Raw genomic sequence first — 14,018 nt, 5'->3', positions numbered from 1 at the left:
TCACAGCATGGGCTCCCTGCAGAGCACAATCTCCAGCTCGGAGCGGTACAACTTCCCCCCGTCCGACAGGGCCATGATGCTCTTCTTGTAGTCAATCAGGTTTTTGGTGTCCACCTCCTGAGAGAAGATTAGAGAAGACAAGACACCATTAACTATACAGGTGCTTCTGTAATGACACATTATAATGATAAATTCAGCGTTACGTGGGAATGAGAGCTAAGCTTCAAACCTTCCATATTACCTCACCTTTTTGTTCTTTTCATAGAGGTCACGCAACAGAGCATCGAGCTCCTGCTCATCAATGTAGCCGTTTCCATCCTGTAAGAAAGAGGGGTAAAATGTATCATATACCTGCATTAGAATTGTTCTCAATTCCATACTTTCAATTGAAGTTTTAAAAAGTACACTTCCCTTGACATTTCACTTATGAATAAAAAATATGTACTGTATATGGCTGCTTTAGAGCAAAAGCTTTAAATGTATAAGGAGACATTGTGGAGGGGAAGGGCCATGGTACTGAAGTTACAGTGGTAGGGTGTTTCTTTGAGAAGGCAGGGAAACACACTGTCTTGGTTGCGTGCTGTCAAACATTTTGTATTTTTCAAAGCTATGCACATTTTAATTTTGGCACTGTGAGCAATGTTAGTGTTCAGTTGACCTGCTCTTTCCATTATTTTTACCCATAATTCCATAGCAGTGACAGCAGCTGCCAGTGATTCAGCTGCAGGGTGGAGGTTGAAACAAACGCTGAAATAATTATGCACGTAAATGTTAGCATTTGACACACATCATGTGTACATGGACTGCGTTTCATTTATAATTGAGCGTCTGCCCCAGTCCTCTCAGCAAGCATCTAGTCCAGACATAGGCACGCAGAAAGCCCTCTGCTCTGCTGAAGCATTTCAATTTTACTCTCCATCATCACTTTCATTTCAGTCCACATTCCAAAACTTTCAGCATATTTTTTCAACTTAAGTCACAGGCTCTAACCTGTCACTCAGAGAGTCTGTGAGCTATTTGGAGCCCTGCTAATAGTTGTCTTATGGATTGTTAGTACAATATTGTGAAACTGTTGTACGTGTAACCCTCAATAGAGAATAATGCATGCTCTTTTTGGAAAATGGAGCAACATACTTTAATTCAATAGAGAATAATGTATATGTAATGAAATATGTATCACAATACTGACATGTAGCCTACAAAGCAATGACGACAAGAAATTAGCTGAGATACAGTGCCGGTTTTGAATTAGGCCAAATCAAATAGTCAATACATCACAATCAATTCTAGGCGTATCAACAACACACAAGCGATACGAGTCGGTGTTTTACTTGTTTGAAGTCAGCTCCCTATCCACTACATGCCAAGCCAGATGTAATGCTATTATCCTAAGACATTACTACATTGCACAACAGCAGTTTGATCCTGAAATCTGGCATCACCTGTCCACAAATGATGGAATACATGTTCAACCAACACTCAAACAAGAACAGCAGGTGTACCAATCAAGCTTATTTACCTACCCGGATGAGCGGAAAGACCACTGCTTTGCAGAGAGTGAAATCAGTCATAACAACAACTCAGAGTCATCCACCAAACCTGATTGAAAGTTAAATACTGTACCTACAGCCAGTGGAGACCCACATTTTTAGCCTTTTTTGTTTTCTTGAGTAAGGCAGCTTCAAAATGCAGATGTTTCAACCTAGCTCAGTGCTTTCTGTGGTAGTGGAGCGGGCCAGCAGAAAAAAAGGAGCATTGCGCCGTGATTGGCTCAGTATTCTGTCACTCATGGGGACATTGCGCAAATGCCTAGCTTCAGTCCTTAAGTAAGGGTAGACATCCAAAATGTCAGCCCTTTGGGTCCTACCATAGAGTTCTATTACAAGTGACCTTCCAAGAAGGCTCAAGGTCATTGGCCACAGAACTTATGTCAAATCAGGTTATATCTACAGTAGCTTTGATTGGACTGATCATGTCAACATCATACTTTCAAAATCTTAGCTAGCAGTCATCATCATGAATCAAGTGGACAATCTACTGGCAAATCCTTTCAATCCTTGTCATATGAAGAGAAATAATGCAGAGAAAATATAGATAAATCATTTGGTGCTCATCGGCCATTGGACATAAACATTAGACAACAAGTTGGAAATCAACAATGAGTTGTTTGGAAGGAATTGGTGACCGTGGCTAACCGCAAGCATTGCAACTGGGAAGTCAGACTGGGAAAATACGTTTTGAATGGTCATGCAACTCGGAATTGTAAATCTTTTTCTTTGATGACAAAATTTGCCAACGAAGCCGCACACAACAAGATGAGTCCAAAAATGTCTTATATGCTGCTGCATAAATTATGTAATATGCCAGGGAGATATGCAGCCATATCACCAATGTTTTTTAAAAAGGCAGTAAACGAGGCTGAATGAACTGTTTCGCTGCCAGACAAGGCTCTGCTGAAAGCCAGGTGTAGCGGTTGTAAGGATTCACTCCATGATGCTGAAAAGAAAGCTCTGCTGTTGGGACAGCTTTATGTAGGCCCTAACAGTTTGTGGGCACCGTTTGTCACCGTTACAGTGCAATTAATGTATTGTTTAGTGTTGTGTTGTGTAGTGCATCTACAAATATTTGGCAGGGAGTTTGCCCCACCAAGATTTACATGCTAAAATCGCCACTGCCTACAGTATATAGCAAACTGTACCCTTTTACAATATCCATTCCCATATCTGAATGTACCTTGTCGTAGAATGCAAAGATAGCATTGAACTGCTCAGAGGTCAGTTTGATACCCTGTAAAACACATTTTGAAATAAAAACATATTACAACAGAGCAGCATGATGTTACTGAGTTAGATTGTGCAAGTTAATGATTGTGTTCTGAAATATCAAATGATCACATTGCTGGTATTTTTTCTGCCAAAATTACTGTGGAAAAGGGATTTGTTTGAAGGAACTATCAGTTCCTCTTGCACACTCCTCACCTGGAACTTCAGTAAGAAATTTTCCTTAACTGGGAGAAGCCTTAAAAGAGAAGAACAGAGAACAGAGAATCATTTCCATGAAACACTTGTTAGGAGTGTCGGATGCTGAAGGCACACATGAAATAGAAACATTTCTTCTCAGTTGCTGACAGTCACCTCGCCATTTCTGACAGGCCCAGCTTCCCATCTCCGTTTAGATCAAACATCTTGAGCTACAGAGAGAGAGCGAGAGAGAGAGAGAGAAAGACAGGGAGGGAGGGAGAGATAGAGACATTAAAGCAAGGGGGCTTCACCAGTTGTGACAACAACATGTATTATTTTTATTTAGAATGCTACTCTGTTGTCAATCCGTTGTACATAGAAGTTGCTACTCAACATTAAGACTAAACAATACAGATTGGTTTTCTCCCAAGAGTAATTCAGGTCAAGCTTTAGGCATTGAGGTTCAAACAGATGTTTGAACATCTGCTGTTGGAACACACAACCCGTAGGACATCGTGAGTCCCACTCCCAACCACATGGCAGCCACCAGCATGATGGGACAAGGGATACGTAGCTCCCTTGTTCACATATAAAGTATATTATACAATACCTACAGACAATGACTACAGATGTAGGATTTTCATTTGATCACTCTTTTGTTGCTGACAATTTTCCTGCACCGCAGGAAATGCAGATGAGAATCATGATTTACATAAAGTCACTGAAAACCTGCACTAACACATGGATATATATATACAGTTTTCAACTTTTCATTTGGCCTCATTTTGACCAGCTAATATCCTAACCACCAATCAAGCAACATTATGGACTAAATGTTCAAATCCCGTAACTGCAGGAAGGCCAGCATCCCGGAGTTGCCTCTTCACTGTTGACATTGAGACTGGTGTTTTGCAGGTACTATTTATTGAAGCTGCCAGTTGAGGACTAGTGAGCCATCTGTTTCTCAAACTAGACACTCTAATGTACTTGTCCTCTTGCTCAGTTGTGCACCGGGGCCTTCCACTCCTCTTTCTATTCTGGTTAGTGCCAGTTTGCTCTGTTCTGTGAAGGGAGTAGTACACAGCGTTGTACAAGATCTTCAGTTTCTTGGCAATTTCTCGCATGGAATAGCCTTAATTTCTCAGGACAAGAATAGACTGACGAGTTTCAGAAGAAAGTTTTTTGTTCTGGCCATTTTGAGCCTGTAATCGAGCCCACAAATGCTGATGCTCCAGATACTCAACTAGTCTACAAAAGGCCAGTTTTATTGCTTCTTTAATCAGAACAACAGTTTTCAGCTGTGCTAACATAATTGCAAAAGGGTTTTCTAATGATCAATTAGCCTTTTAAAATGATAAACTTGGATTAGCTAACACAACGTGCCATTGGAACACAGGAGTGATGGTTGCTGATAATAGACCTCTGTACGCCTATGTAGATATTACATAACAAATCAGCCGTTTCCAGCTACAATAGTAATTTACAACATTAACAACGTCTATACTGTATTTCTGATCAATTTGATGTTATTTAATGGACAAAAAATGTGCTTTTCTTTCAAAAACAAGGACATTTCTAAGTGACCCCAAACCTTTGAACGGTAGTGTACATGCGAGGATGTGGTCCATGTGGATCAATATACTCTAAAAGGCCAGCCACAGAAGTGTAGTTATTCCCCTCACAGTTTTTTGGTGCAGGATGTGGTGGTGCTGGTTATTTCTCAGATAGGTCTGTGAGGAAGGCGTAGCCGAGGGAAGTCGTTTGGGGGTGGAGGTGCAGGGACTGGGGAGATGCAGATCATTTTTTTTGCCCGGGCTGAAGAAGTCTATATTGGTCCACTAATACAGGACTAGTAATGGCCCAGTGCACTACTTTTGTGAAAAAAAATGGAACTACATTTATTTGAGTGTTTACCAGCATTTGTAACTTGAGTCTGATAATTATCTGTACAAAACAGGTAATCTGATAATACTTGTGAATTATAAAAATACTTGCTTGATATGTTTTCTAGTTTCTTTGAATACTTTGCTAATGCAACTTATTTCTATGTGAAAACTGAAATGTTCTTTTCATTCCTTTTCAGTGAGTGCATATATTGTCATACTTTTTTGCACTAGTCCCCTGTGGGAATAGAACCCACAACCGCAGCATTGCAAGCGCCATGCCCTACTAACTGAGCCACATCTTCAAAACCCACTTGATGTCTCAATGTACTCAATTACTGTATTGTGGATTGTTTTTCTTCAGTCTACAGGTACAAACCTAGATGACCAGCCTATGTACAATACAGTAATGTACATTTACATTAAGTGGTTTGTAAGGATGGTAAATTAATACTGCACAAAAAGTGGTTGTTTTCCATGTTATTTCATCAAGAAAAATATTTAATTTGATGTGAATGATTTGTATCTTTGCCCATAACTTTGTACCTTTGATGTAAATGTTTGAGGACAGGGTTTTATTATTTCTGGATTCCATTGGAATGACAATCGCTGAAAAAGGGACAGGGCAACAACTCTTATAATTCCAACTATTGAATCCTGCAAGATACTGTTCTTAATTATACAACTACCTTTTTTTGCCAAAGCAGAGATACTGAAAAAGATTTGTGCCTGTGCTACAGCCATCTATATTAGTCTGCTAATACTAGTTACGGCACAGTGCGCTACTTTTGTGAATAAAACAATTCATATATATACTTTTACATTTGTATTGTATTTCCTTTTTTCTGATTTTTCAGGGTGTGCAGCAACCCTTCTTCCCGCGGCTATGGATAAGGGTTTGGGAATGGTACAGGAAGTGATTCATTTAGACTGAAAAGACTCACTATTGTCTGTGTGTACTCGTGAAGCTTCTGGTCATCGTAGTGTCTGTTGGCTTTCTTCAGCAGGTCTGAGAGGAATCCCTGTGGAGTTGAGAAAGGTGAGTAAACTATAATCCCCTAATAGGTCAACGAAATCCTATGATCTTAGAGAGTCTGGCTCGTCTATACTTTAGCGCTGAGGCCCCAGTTATTGATTTTCGTCAGTCATATAAGTATTGGCTTACGCAGAGTTGGAAGTGTCACATACATTCTCAGATCCTTCATTGACAGAAAGGACCATTCTATCTACCACTACCAGCCTGTGTTACATTAACACCTGCAGTTCCCTGCAGATAAGACAGCAGAAAAGCTTTAGAAATGAATCAGTGTCAGACAACCGCATAATGGATGGTATTACAAGTCAGGATTTGTATAGTGTCCTTGTCTGACAGCCGTTGAGACGAGAGAAATTTGCATCGTCCCCATTTGCCTCACTGTATCAACACAACAACTATACCTGCAAGTTTTTGGGTGTTGGTTTCTAAACCTTCATTTACATTGTAAAGTATAATAATGCATCTCCTTGCCATCTTATATCGAATGACAAGAAGAGTTAGGAGACATTGGTTGGAGCTCTAGCATAGTTTTTACATACTGTAAGCATGTCTTACATTGATGGTTAACAAGTGAGGAACCATACCTTCAGTTCATTAGCTTCAATGTACCCACTGCGATCTGTATCGTATCGTCGCCAAGCCTATATATGCAAACACATTAGAAAATTAAAAAATAGACATACAGCCAATCACTTGCTCCCACAGTAGTACCCATCACTTTGTAAATGAGCCATCTCCTTCCTCCACTCACACTCAAACACCCCCATAGCCAATGTCCTTTAACACCAAAGCAATCAAACTGGATTATATTAATGGGATTGCATGTGACATTCATGAATTACTCTCTGGAGGGACAGAGATCACTTTCAAAAGGAGAGGAACAGCACAAAAAAATCATATCCAATTTATGTGGCTGGTAATTGTTAGTTTTTTCTTCCCGTAATCACACTAGGGTTTTCATTATACTTTCCAGATTTCTAAATCCTATCTCCCACACATTGTGAGAGGGCAAGGAGAGAGAAATGCATTTTAATTAATGTTTTAATCTAGCAGCTGTCCCTGTTTCCAGAAAGGGCTCTTATCAAAGATAGATGCCCTCCCTCTCCAGGTCTGTTGAGAATTACAGCCGCACATCTATAATATATGATTCTGAAAATAGAAGTTTGTACTTCCTCATTCAATCCCTTTAAAAGTCTTCGCTACCACACCGGGTGATTAAAAAGCCTAATTTTCTCTTTCTCATGTAATTCTTCCTGCCCTTGACATAATAGGAGTGCAGTGGGTGACTGGATGGTCCCTCCTGGTATCACTGATAATCAAACTCTCTCCATTTGCACTGTATGAGAACTAATCTGACAGAGCTGTCAAGTGTCTCTGAAATGTAATCTCCTTTACCAGTGAGTGATTGTGGTTTTTCTCTTGGCAGAGGACACACATGACAGAGAAAAATAACCTGTGAGTAGGATACATTTTTTTAGAGACTTTTCTCTCAAATGATGTATTACTTGCAGTGCAATTCCCTAATATGATTTGGGTATGATTTGGGATAGGCAATGATTCCAAAATGTAGATTGTTATGTGTTTTAATTGCTTTGTCTAATTGTTTAAAAAAAATTCTACCTTATTACAGTATCTCTGTATTTCCAATCCCACCAACACACATTATAAACAGCCTGTACGAGTCTTCACATTCTTACTCAAACTAAATTATCCCTCAAACCATCTATTTTCACCACTCACCGCCATGAACTCAGAACTGGATCCAACAAACTCTCTGAAGCAAAGCAAGAAGTTCTCCTCCGTGGGCAAAATCTGAGCCAGCTGGAGAAGGAGAGAAAGAGAGAAATTAATTAGGGGGAAAAAAAGATAACCTTTGTTTCTCTGTGTTTGATTGTGTGAAAAATACTGTTTAATAATAGAATCTTATCTCTTCGACGAAGATCACTCGAATGAAGCATAGATCATCGAGTCAATCAACAGTTTCAGAACACATCTACCATAACAGTGTCTGATTATTTCTGCATTGATATGCAAACTGTCTGAGATCATTGGTAATAATTCTCACTAGCATAATCAAATCCTCATTGATCTGAAATAGAAAAAATGTCAGCTCACCTCTGACATCTCAATTCTCCCATCTGCGTTCTTGTCAAACTTCTGCATAAACTCCTTCATCTTCTCTCTGAAAGTGGAGTTTGATGGGTCCTATAAGACATGCACAAATACACGCAAATATATGTTTGTCATGACACAAACATCAGTAAAGATCTGTTGTTAATTTTTTACGCAAACCGTCCTCTCGTGTTATAGGACTGTGGTCACACATATTGTTGTGACAGAGCTCGTTTTTTATGTTAGTGGTTGTTACACTGGGCAGACAGAGAGATTGTCTCTCTAAAACAGACAAGCCTCTTCTCCCCAGCTAAAGGGCTCATCATCTTCTAGTCACAGACTTTATGCAGCTACAGGGAGATGATATGTAACATGATTACTGATGCTCTCTGATTCCTGTGTTCTACACACACGAGATGTGGTGACACAAAGATTATTGCACTGACTCCTCCCAAGAAAGAGGATATCTTCCATCTGTGGGAGAACTCTCTGGAGAAATGTGTTGTTTTGATGTTGCTTAAATAATTAATTAGCTCTTGATTGGACAAATCAGTCGCATTTTAATTACTGCCAGTCCTAGATTGACTGGACAGCTTAGAGACATGAGTTCATATCTATAGGGCTTATTCCGGAACTCAATGAACCACCTACCAGAATAGGCCACAACCTTCATTAGTGAGAAAACGCCAACATATGACTGTTGGATTAAAGAACAAACAAAATACTACCTTTACTATTGTCAGTCAAATTTGGAAAGTTGGTGGTAGAATTACTTTGTACCTTTGCCTGTTAGCCTGTTAAAGGAAACTCACGTTACACCAATTACTATGTCCAATATGTGTTTGCATGAGGTTGTACTCCTTTGGTTTCACCTAATAAAACCCAAAACATATTTACTGTTGTATTTAATGACCAGAGCATGACACTTGCATTGAAAGTGGTCAGTCAATCCAGCATTACAGTATATCTGCTGTAGCATACATCATTATACCCCAATGGAAATAATGTTACAAAATGGTATTGGATTCAGTACTGTGAAAAATTCCACATAGACCCATCAGAGATGTATGTAAACATAGATACTGTATAAACATTGCTATGACATGTTTGATTGAATTGAGCCTTTAGTCAAGGCCCAGGGATCATTCCCTTACCACTCCGGCCCCTCTCCGTGCAATCTCCAACTCCCTGAAGAAGTTCTCCAGTTCCTTGCCCTCAATGTAGCCATTGCCTGCAGCAGAGGAAACAGGGATTTGACAAATCAGCCCAAGACTATCTATCATACAGGCAGTGACTGTGAAGCATCAAAGATCCCCATGTAATGCATAGTAGTACCACTGTGAATGTGTGACTCTTGAGAAGTGAGATTGTACAAATTTGACAGCAAATTAGGCCAATGCTTCCCTGTTTTACAGTAATACTCCAGAACTAAGTTTGTCTGGCTTGCTTGCTGGCTGATTGGATGACTGGCTCAATGACTGACATAATAACTAACTAATTTGTTGTCCAGATGGTTAGCACGCTGCGAGGCTGGCTCTGGCTGACGTGATTTGTGAGATAGCTTGCACTCAAACGTTGGAACCTGCTTAATTAAATCCCTTGAAGGGGTCTCCCAGTCTTGAAATGCACTGCTACTCTCTCTTTCTCTCTCTCTCCCTCTAATTGAGGCCTCCAAGGCCTTTTAAGTCCAGTTATTTGAAAAGACAATGGGGAAATTTCTGCCTGGCATGACAGTGTAAGAAATCGATGGAATCCCAACAGGAATCCCAACTTCAAATAAATGTGCCTAGTTGCACCCTTGCCAGGATTATTTGGATGTCTATAAATAATGGTGAAGGAAACGCTAGAGCTTTAATCTTAATGTTGCTAAATCGAGGGAGACTAGTGAGATGATTATTATAGTGGCTTTTGACAAATACCCACAATGCCTTTCCTATCAGCTTCACGATTGAAATGTCTTTCAATTGCCTATGTATTAATTTGCCTGTGGATCCTAGTGACATTTGCACAAACCTGAGTACCGGAAGTCTCTGGGGAAGCACTCAGTTTGATATTTACCAGACGAACAAGTACATATCATTATGAGCAAAGCACATTTGCGTTTGATTACACAGAAAACATAACTTGCTCTATGTAGAGCGGATGTAATTTTAGCAAAATCATCATGATGCAATTTTATTTTATTATCTCTTTATTGTATTAACATATAGGTTTGTATAATAGCTTTACATATGATTTAGTTTATCATTACATGTTAGTATGACCAATATGATCCAGTGGTTTTATATGTTCGTTGTCTATGAACTTTGTATGAACTTTGTATATGTGTTAATAAATCAAAAACAAGCTGGAGGTGTGCATGTATACTGCAGAGTATGCTGTGTATGATGATGTGACATATACACTAGCCCACAGTAGCCTATGTACTGCAGTCTCCAATTGTTTTTCAATTATCTACTCATTTACTTTTTTTCTATTTCATTGGAGAATTGCAAATAACAAATGTATGAACTGTTAAAACAAATACCAGCTGATTGATAACCTATTCCCCACAAGACAGGGAAAAGCTACAATACTAGAAAACATTATCAAGGGCCAACAACATGATCATGCAAAGTCTTTCAATGCATTATAACTGCATCATAAAGTATGCATTACTGAAATGTCAATATCAGACAGACATTAGTCAGGTATCTCTCTGTGTGTTCTCTATATCAAAATGTTCATCAACATCGTTGATTCGTCTAATCATTTCAGCACCATGGTCAGCGGCAAAATTGGTAGGCCAATCCCATGATCTGATGTTCTGGCCTAGCCTATTTGCACAAGAGCAGCAATTCACTGTGTACCATGTTCACATCCCTATGTCATGTTTTCTTTGCAGAAAATGCTTAATCCACAGAGACAGCGCAGTATAGGCCCTAATGGGTGGACCAACAGCACCAATCTCTAATTGTGCTCAGAGAACTAAACACCCAGAGGGAACTAGTACTGTAATCCGAGAGACTCTTCGCGCCTAGAGTATTATCATTCCGCTTCAACAAATGGCCGGGACGGAATGTGCAGTAACACTATCAATAGGGGAAACCAATTATGCCTAGAGGATGCCCAAGGACAATGCGCGTGGAGGGGCGTGGGCTCGTTCGCTCGAATTGAGCCGAGAACTCGTAATTTTATAGCATGTAATAGGCTACTGAAAGTAGATAGTTGTCTGTCTCCTCTGAGTTGGGGTTTCATATGTATAGTGAATTACATTCATATAATACTGGAATTTGATTGACAAACTCCCTCCTTACATTTTAGACGCACCTTTTTAAAGCAGGATTCCAACCATCAGTTATGATGCCTATGGAAACTCTTGAGTCTGTCCTGACATAATCAAGATGTGTTTATTTTGTTTAATCGTGCTTTATAAAACAATACAGTGGAATAATATTATTACAATATTTAAGAATTCAGTCAAGTTAGTAAAGCCTAATTTTTTGATAGGCCTATACAAAAATGACACTTATTGTGTGGTAAGGTTACATATACGTTTTCTATGGACGACAGTGTGCCACACGGCCATCCCTCCTTTAGCTCACCGTGCACTGAGGTATAACCTAGACTTCTGATGCCTTTTGATCGATAGACTGATCTACGTTGTAATACTGATGTATTAGTTGTATCTGAATGGGTTCTTCTAGTAACTGAATAAAAGTCATGCATCCATACAACCAACCTTTTTAAATTAAATATTAAATGGATCAATTAATACACAGGTAGCCTATTCGAACCTTTCTAAAGATACATTATTTAGTGCACACAATTATTATTATTTTTTTTTTTCATTAGATCGAACAGAAACCTCAACAGTAACACCAGGAATTATCCAGTTGCTTTTCTAACTGCCAAGAAAGGAAATGCACTAGAATGCTTATCCAGCATTTTTTGTCAAACACTTATTGTCTTGTCCAATCAAAATTCTAAGCATCCAGCAGTTTATAGCCCACGCTTTTTCCATCATGGCCAAAAGTGAATTTCAGTTATGATAAAACGAAAAGTATTGAAGGTACGCCTATGATATGTTTAACTTGTAAACTAAAATCTGTGATAGAGTATATGTAACCTAGTCTATTCGACATGTTAGCTTACATTTGTGTCTGCATTTGAAACAATGCCTCGTTCAAAAAAGTGCTGCGTAAAATGCAAGGTAACATTTTGGATAACTTTGTGCTCCGGTACTAACCGTCCGTATCGAAATGGTTCCAGATGTCGATGAACTGGGTGGCGCTCAATTCCGCCAGATGAAGGTGAGGAGGCTGCTGTGGTTTGTTTGCCATGTTCTCAACGACTTTTCCTCCTGTGCGCTAGAATATCCCCTGCGAACTTTTTATCTGTAGGACCACAATCCACACTGTAACCCCCCTGCGTGTTGTCAGAGCTTTTAAACCAAAGCAGAGACTGCAGTTCCCATGTAACCACGCAGGTGGCGCAGTGACACCGAGTTCAACGCCCTCACACCTCCATTCGTCTGCGTTCGCCTACTGATGCGAGGAATCGCGCAAGGCACAGGGACTCACTGTTCCATGCGGAGAGGGACGTTCAATAGTCGGAATGCAGCCAAAGCACTTCAATGGACTGAACCGTCTGTTGCTGTTCAGGTTTGAGCTCTGCCATCAAGAACCAGATTTCTAGGCTATGTGGCTTGAATTATGTAAATCACAATGAGATGCGCAGGAATTGTCTAGCTCCATGAGCAAAAAACTGCCGGTGTCATTTCCTTCCTTTATTTTCACTGTCAATTTGCATTCATGTAGAAGATGGGGATGGATTGGCATTGGATAAAGTGTTAATCCTTACTGTGTTTAAGTGTGTTCAATGGACTACATGGACACCTCTTAAATGTGTTTACAATCACAGTAAGAGACACTGGTCTCCAAGGAACTTCCCAAAGGCTTGGGTTAATTATCCTTTGGCGTTCATGCATTGAGACTAGCTCAGTAAGGAGAACCAGAGCCCAGGGAGGAGTCGTGCCTGTGCCCTGGGACTGAGGACGCACAGCAGTAATTACTGTAGTCCTGCTGCTGCACAGCCACTGCACTGCATGGAGCTGCTGCATGCACAACTCACTCAGCTTTAATTAATGCCAATTACTCAGGCTTCAGTGAAATGATTCAACCAACGCCAGATTCATTAGAAATCCACACTCTAATCACATTTTACACAGCCCTAGAGGAATCTGTGATTAGGCTGCATTCTTTGAGGACCAGAACATCAAACCAACATTACAATTATAAAAATGAATTTTCCATGCAACTTATAACATACACTACATGACCAAAAGTATGTGGACACCTGGTCGTCGAACATCTCATTCCAAAATGATGGGCATTAATATGGAGTTGGTCCCATCTTTGCTGCTATAACAGCCTCCACTCTTCTGGGAGGGCTTTCCACTAGATGTTGGAACATTGCTGCAGGGACTTGCTTCCATTCAGCCACAAGAGCATTAGCGAGGTTGGGCACTGAAGTTGGACAATTAGGCCTGGATCGCAGTTGACTTTCCAATTCATTCCAAAGGTGTTAGATGGGGTTGAGGTTAGGGCTCTGTGCAGGCCAGTCAAGTTTTTCCACACCGATCTCAATCAAACCATTTCTGTATGGAGCTCGCTTTGTGCACGGGGGCATTGCCATCCTGAAACAGGAAAGGGCCTTCCCCAAAATGTTGCCACAAAGTTGGAAGCACAGAATCATCCAGAATGTCGTTGTATGCTGTAGCGTTAAGATTTCCCTTCACTGGAACTAAGAGGCCTAGCCCGATTCATCACTCCAGAGACCGTGTTTCCACTGCTCCAGAATCCAACAGCGGCAAGCTTTACACCACTCCAGCCGACGCTTGGCATTGCGCATGGTGATCTTAGGCTTTTGTGCAGCTGCTCGGCCATGGAAACTCATTTCATGAAGCTCCCCGATTAACAATTTGTGTGCTGACGTTGCTTCCAGAGGCAGTTTGGAACTCGGTAGTTAGTGTTGCAAACGAGGACA

General features: G+C 40.3%; 1 protein-coding gene across 1 annotated transcript; it reads right to left on the bottom strand.

Annotated features, from left to right (window-relative positions):
• calb2a (calbindin 2a) lies at positions 1 to 12,313 on the bottom strand. The gene is made up of 11 exons (XM_039016835.1): positions 12,220 to 12,313; positions 9,146 to 9,222; positions 7,995 to 8,084; positions 7,620 to 7,700; positions 6,464 to 6,520; positions 5,788 to 5,865; positions 3,135 to 3,190; positions 2,979 to 3,018; positions 2,734 to 2,787; positions 247 to 318; positions 1 to 117 (listed from the first exon to the last, which is right to left on the bottom strand). Exons 1-11 carry the CDS (start codon positions 12,311 to 12,313, stop codon positions 1 to 3), a joined length of 816 nt encoding a protein of 271 aa, XP_038872763.1.
• Between the last annotated feature and the right edge of the window lie 1,705 nt (positions 12,314 to 14,018).

The sequence above is a fragment of the Salvelinus namaycush genome, chromosome 21, assembly GCF_016432855.1.
Source record: "Salvelinus namaycush isolate Seneca chromosome 21, SaNama_1.0, whole genome shotgun sequence".
NCBI lineage: Eukaryota > Metazoa > Chordata > Actinopteri > Salmoniformes > Salmonidae > Salvelinus > Salvelinus namaycush.
This window is presented reverse-complemented; position numbering and strand designations above follow the sequence as displayed.